The sequence below is a fragment of the Malaclemys terrapin genome, chromosome 20 (genome assembly GCF_027887155.1).
Source record: "Malaclemys terrapin pileata isolate rMalTer1 chromosome 20, rMalTer1.hap1, whole genome shotgun sequence".
NCBI lineage: Eukaryota > Metazoa > Chordata > Testudines > Emydidae > Malaclemys > Malaclemys terrapin.
The window spans coordinates 2,419,132-2,425,131 of NC_071524.1; the positions used below are offsets into that span (position 1 = coordinate 2,419,132).

At 44.8% G+C, this 6,000-nt stretch overlaps 1 protein-coding gene across 1 annotated transcript in view; it reads left to right on the forward strand.

The window, feature by feature from the left end:
- LOC128826327 (olfactory receptor 5V1-like) overlaps nucleotides 1-5,359 on the forward strand; it is a 29,778-nt gene extending 24,419 nt beyond the window's left edge. The window contains exon 3 of the mRNA XM_054009575.1: nucleotides 4,404-5,359. Coding sequence (XP_053865550.1) covers nucleotides 4,404-5,359 — 956 coding nt within the window. The remainder of the gene's footprint in view (nucleotides 1-4,403) is intronic.
- Nucleotides 5,360-6,000: the final 641 nt, after the last annotated feature.

Sequence of the window (6,000 nt, forward strand, 5' to 3'; positions counted from 1 at the left end):
ATTAGCCAGGATGGTCAGCGATGGTGTCCCTAGCCTCTGTTTGCCAGAAGCTGGGGATGGGTGACAGGGGATGGATCACTTGATGATTACCTGTTCTGTTCATTCCCTCTGGGGCACCTGGCATTGACCACTGTCGGAAGAAAGGATACTAGGCTAGATGGACTTTGGTCTGACCCAGTATGGCTGTTCTTATGTACTCAAACTGATATCAGCTTCATTCCTGTGATTACCATTCAGCATTTTATGCACAATCTCTGCAAAATTATGTCATTGAGAAACTATACTATATGCCATTTTATGTCTTTGGGTTGCTGCTGGTCACTTTACCTCTGCTAATTTAATAGGCCGAATTTATGCTACATTCTTAAGCTAATGTCTTTTAGGTTTGGTCTTCTTGCATTACTTCCTGATCCCTAATTTTATTAAATACTAAATACTTATTCCTATAGTCTGACCCCATAGGATACACCGGGTCTGCCGCTTGCTAGATGAGTTCCCCAACTACTGTGCTTTCAGCTGTTTTAGGGTGGGACACACGTTTTCACAAAAGACATTGGAAGGTCGTTGGTGTACCCTGCTGTGGAACGGGGAAAAAAAATTAAAATCATGAAAATTTGGGGGGGGGGGGGAGGGTAAATGTGCCTGTATGTGCAGCATGTGTGTGTGTGTGTGTGTGTGTATGCATGAGTGTGTATGAGTGTATGCATGTGTGTGTTTAGGTGTGTGTGTGTTTAGGTATGCTCAAAAACTAAATATTTTATTCAACCCAAACCAAATTTTTTAACCAGTTTTGCTGAACTGAAAAAAAAAAAAGTCAAGTATTCACTCAGCTCTTCTCTAGGATAATATGTAACTTTCAGTGTGACTCCATCTATCCTAAAGAGGGACACAATAATGCCTGCTAAGTGGTGGGGTTCTCAACGAGTTCATTTAAGTTCCTCTGTTGAATCTGGAAATACCAGGTATGGCAAGCACAGAGACCTGGAAAAGGGAATTTCCATCCCAGGGGAAATTCCAGCATCTCAAAATATATTTTCATCACAAATTAGGATGAAGAGTCAAAATTTGGAAATGTTCACGAACTGGAAATTCTGAAAAAAATTGATTTGGAAACATGGAAATGACCCTATTCAAATGCTTCATGTTGATAGTGTTGAAAGTGTAATTTTATTAATATAGTATTATATTAATATGGAAAAGTCAAAATGAAACCGAATGAGAAAGTCAAAGGGAAATCCTCCACTTCGCTTTTGAATTGTTTCAAAAGTTTTCTGTCCAAAATATTGTCAAAATCCCAGCTAGGGTGACCAGACAGCAAATGTGAAAAATCGGGACAGGGAATGGGGGGTAATAGAAGCCTATATAAGAAAAAGACCCCAAAATCGGGACTGTCCCTATAAAATTGGAACATCTGGTCACCCTAATCCCAGCAAATAGTTCAATTTTGACAAAGCATCATTTTCGTTTGGAAAACTGTTTCATCAGGGTTGGGGTTTTTTTTTTTTTGACCAACTGTAGTGGCAAGAAACTTAATTTAATGCCAAACAACTTAATTGACTGGGATTTGTGTTACTTTCAGACACACTGAAATAATGATCAAAATGTTTCTGGCCTCTGGTGCACCCGTCTGTGCCACAACCAGGGACTCGTGGCACTCTGGGTTCAATCAAAGAACATAATTCTTTCCTCACATTTGTTTTTTGTTTGCGAACATAATGAGCCCTGTGTGATTCAACCCCAGTGGTGCCCAGTGTGTTTATATCCTGCTCCCTAAGCCGTTGCAAAGAGCTCATCGTTTACAAGAACTTTAGATATGTAACAAAATTAGAATCAGTCCTGCGCAGATGTGTTTTCTTTTGTACACTGCAGATTATTTTGTGCAAACTGTCTGGAAATAGGCATTTTGTCAACACTGTGAGAGTTACTGGTAAATCTATCTATCTATCTATCTATCTATCTATCTATCTCCACACCCCAGCCCCATTCCCTCGGTCCCCATTTTAGGATTTTCTATACCACCCATTATGATATTATCTAAACTCCCATAGGCTCCGCATTTGTGGATACCTAGCACTGTACATCTGAAAATCAGGCCCCTCGGATCCCAAACCGGCCATTCATAAACAGAACCCTTCTCAAACGAGTGGGTACTTCAGCCCTTAATTATTTTATCAAGAGAAAGAGAGGAAGAAAGCAATCATCATAAGTCACCTGAAGACTGCGTGTTGCACTTTGGTAAGTTTCCTTTACTGCTCTGTCTTTATTCAAGATGATTTCAATGTTGTTAAGCTCAAGGGTAAAATCTGTATAAGCATATGAGTGACTTAGGAGCCTACGGGTGTTTCCACACTGCAATCATGGAATGTGTGATTGCAGTGTAGAGATACCTTTAGTCCTATTTTACCCACTAGTTAATTATCTGGGTTCAAGTATCACGGGGAATGGATGGAGGATGAAATTAGAACTAGAATAGTAAAGCCCTGACTCAAACGCAGAGAGAGAGAAGTGGTGTACTATGGAATGGAAAGATACTAATGAGATTAAAAGGGAAAGTCTATAAAAAGGTGCTCCGTCTATTTTTAATGTACGGTGTTGAGTTTTGGGCCACAAAGAAGAATAATGAGCAAGTGGTCTGCTCCACAGGAATGCGAACGTAGCGATGGGTGAGTGAGGAATGCTTAAAGTAACGCCAATAAATGGAAAAATTAGGGAGTGTAGGCTCAGAGGGTTTGATCATGTAAAGTTCCATCCTGGCAACTATGTGGGTAAGAGAGTCTGACAGATGAAGCCTGAAGGAGAAAGACAGAGAGGTCCACCCAGTGATAAAGCGGTGGGATGTCACAAAGAAATACATCTTAGCATGTGGTGCAGATAGAGGATCTGGCATTGAGCAGAGCACTTTGGAGGGAGAGGACTCGTCAAGTGGAATGCCAGGAAGAAGAATAAGGGTTGTTTCAGAGTAGCAGCCGTGTTAGTCTGTATCCGCAAAAAGAACAGGAGTACTTGTGGCACCTTAGAGACTCACAAATTTATTCGAGCATAAGCTTTCGTGGGCCACAGCCCACTTCATCGGATGCATAGAATGGAACATACAGCAAGAAGATATTTATACATACAGAGACCATGAAAAGGTGGAAGTACGCATACCAACTGTAAGAGGCCGATCAATTGAGATTTTCAAACAAAATTTTCAAAGCTCCTTTGGTCCTTTCTCCCAGGCTGCCTTTCACACCCAGGAAGTGCTCCCCAGAAACAGCCACCAAAATAACTCACATTTTAAAACTAATTTATAGACTTTAAGACTGGAAGTCGCTGGTCAATATTGTCTTATTGTTTTCTGGTACTTCCCTGTACAGTGTTGTTAAATGCAAAGTAACGCACATGGGAAAACATAATTCCAGCTATAAATACAAAATGATGGGGATCTAAATTGGCTGTTATTAGTCAATTGTGGAGTCGGTGTGGAGAGTTCTCTGAAAAGATCCACTTAATGTGTAGCAGCCATCAGGAAAGCGAATGGAATGTTAGGAACCATTAGGAAAGGGATAGATAATAAGACAGAAAATATCATAATGCCACTGTATAAATCCGTGGTACACCCAGACCCTGAATACTGAATGCAGTTCTGGTTTCCCCATTTTAAAAAGATATATTAGAATTTGGAAAGATACAGAAAAGGGCAACGAAAATGATTAGGGGTTGGGAACAGCTTCCATAGGAGGAAAGATTAAAAAGACTGGACTGTTCAGCTTGGAAAAAAGACAACTAAGGGGGCATATGATGGAGGTCTATAAAATCATGACTAGTGTGGAGATAGTGAATAGAATGTTACTTACCCCTTCACATAACACAAGAACCCGGGGTCACCCAATGAAATTAATAGGCAGCAGGTTTAAAACAAACAAAAGGAAGTAGTTCTTCACACTACGCACAGTCAATAGGTGGAACTCATCGCCAGAGGATGTCGTGAAGGCCAAAAGAATAAATGGGTTCGGAAAAAAATTCAGAAAGTTCCTGGTGTATAGCCAAGATGGTCAGGGAGGCAACCTCTAGGTCAGGGGTTCTCAAACTTCATTGCACCACGTCCCCCATCTGACAAAAAAAAATTACTACACAACCCCAGGAGGGGGGACTGAAGCCTGAGTCTGCCCGATCCCTGCCATCCTGGGTGTGTGTGGGGTAAAGACAAAGCCCCACTGCCACTGGGGCGGGGGGGGGGGGAGAGGTGAGCAGAGAAAAGCTGAAGCCAAAGGGCTACAACTCCAGGCAGGGGGCCTGTAATCTCAAGCCCTTTAAAAGGTGTCTCAAAAGTTGGGCACCAAAGTCACTCATCGCTTTTGGAAGATCTATTTATCTTCTTGAAGCCATGCACTAAATTAATAATTCATCCTCTTCCCTTGCAGATGCACCCGAGCAGGAGATGGGGAATTGGACAGCTGAGCTGGGTTTCACGCTCCTGGGCTTCTCTACTTTCCCAGAACAGCACAAATTGGTCTTTGTGGCACTCCTGGCTGTGTACCTCACAGCTCTGGTTGGCAATGGGATGATACTGATCATTGTTCAGCTAGACTCTGGCCTCCAAACCCCTATGTACTATCTCCTCCAGAACTTATCCTTCCTAGACATCTGCTACATCTCTGTCACACTGCCCCAGATGCTGAATAACCTCCTGGAAGAGGATAAGGCCATTTCCTTCCAGGCCTGCTTTACCCAGCTCTTCTTCCTCATCACCTTCGTGGGAGTCGAGTGCATCCTCCTAGCCATCATGGCCTACGACCGCTACCTGGCTATTTGCCACCCGCTGCGCTATGCCGCCCTCATGAGCAGAAAGACTTGCCTGCAGCTGGCGGTGGCCTCCTGGACCTGCGGCCTTCTCAACTCGGCCCTGCACACGGGCCTCACCTCTGTCCTGCCTTTCTGTGCCTCCCACCACATCGCCCATCTGTTCTGCGACGTCCCCCAGCTCCTGAAACTCTCCTGCTCGGACACCTCCCTCAACAAGGTGGTGCTGCTGGCCGTGACAGTGCTGCTTGGCGCCATTCCCTTCCTCTGCATCGTGGTGTCCTACGTGGCCATCACCAGGGCTGTCCTACAGATCCGCTTTGCCCAGGCCCAGCGGAAGGCCTTCTCCACCTGCGCCTCCCACCTGGCCGTGGTCACCTTGTTCTACACCACCTGCATGTTCAATTATAACCGGCCCAGCTCTGGACACAATTTGTATGTAGACACCCTGGCTTCTGTGCTCTACAATGTTGTCACACCCATGCTGAACCCCCTCATATACTGCCTGAGGAACAAGGAGGTGAAGGCAGCTCTGAAACATGTAATAGGGCAAAAAAATTCCTCTCTGAAAACATGAGAGCCCTAGGGGACAGGGGAATGTCAACACTGGGCCCATCTACACCTTAAATAACAAAAATAAATATATGGAGATACACCTATCTCATAGAACTAGAAGGGATCTTGAAAGGTCATCAAGTCCAGCCCCCTGCCTTCACTAGCAGGACCAAATACTGATTTTGGCCCAGATCCCTAAGTGGCCCTCTCCAAGATTGAATTCGCAACCCTGGGTTTAGCAGGCCAATGCTCAAACCACTGAGCTATCCCTCCCCCCTATTGTGAATTGTGTCCCTTTCCCCCCATTTATCCCCTTCCTTTAATGGACCATGTGGCGAAGAGAATTGGCTACATTTCTCTTAACACTTGTAGTTGTATCATGATAATGATTAGACTTGGTAGAATTTCAGGGGTGGCCAGCCTGTGGCTCCAGATCAGAGGTTAATATGCAGCTCCTTGTACAGGCGCTGACTCTGGGGATGGAGCTACAGGCACAAACTTTCCAATGTGGTGGGGGGTGCTCACTGCTCAACCCCCTGCCCTGACCCTGACCCCACTCCACCCCTTCCCCCAAGACCCCTGCCTCTTCCCCTGAGCCTGCCGTGTCCTCGCTCCTCCCTCCCAGAGCCTCCCTTGCACTGCAAAACAGTTGATCATGGTGGG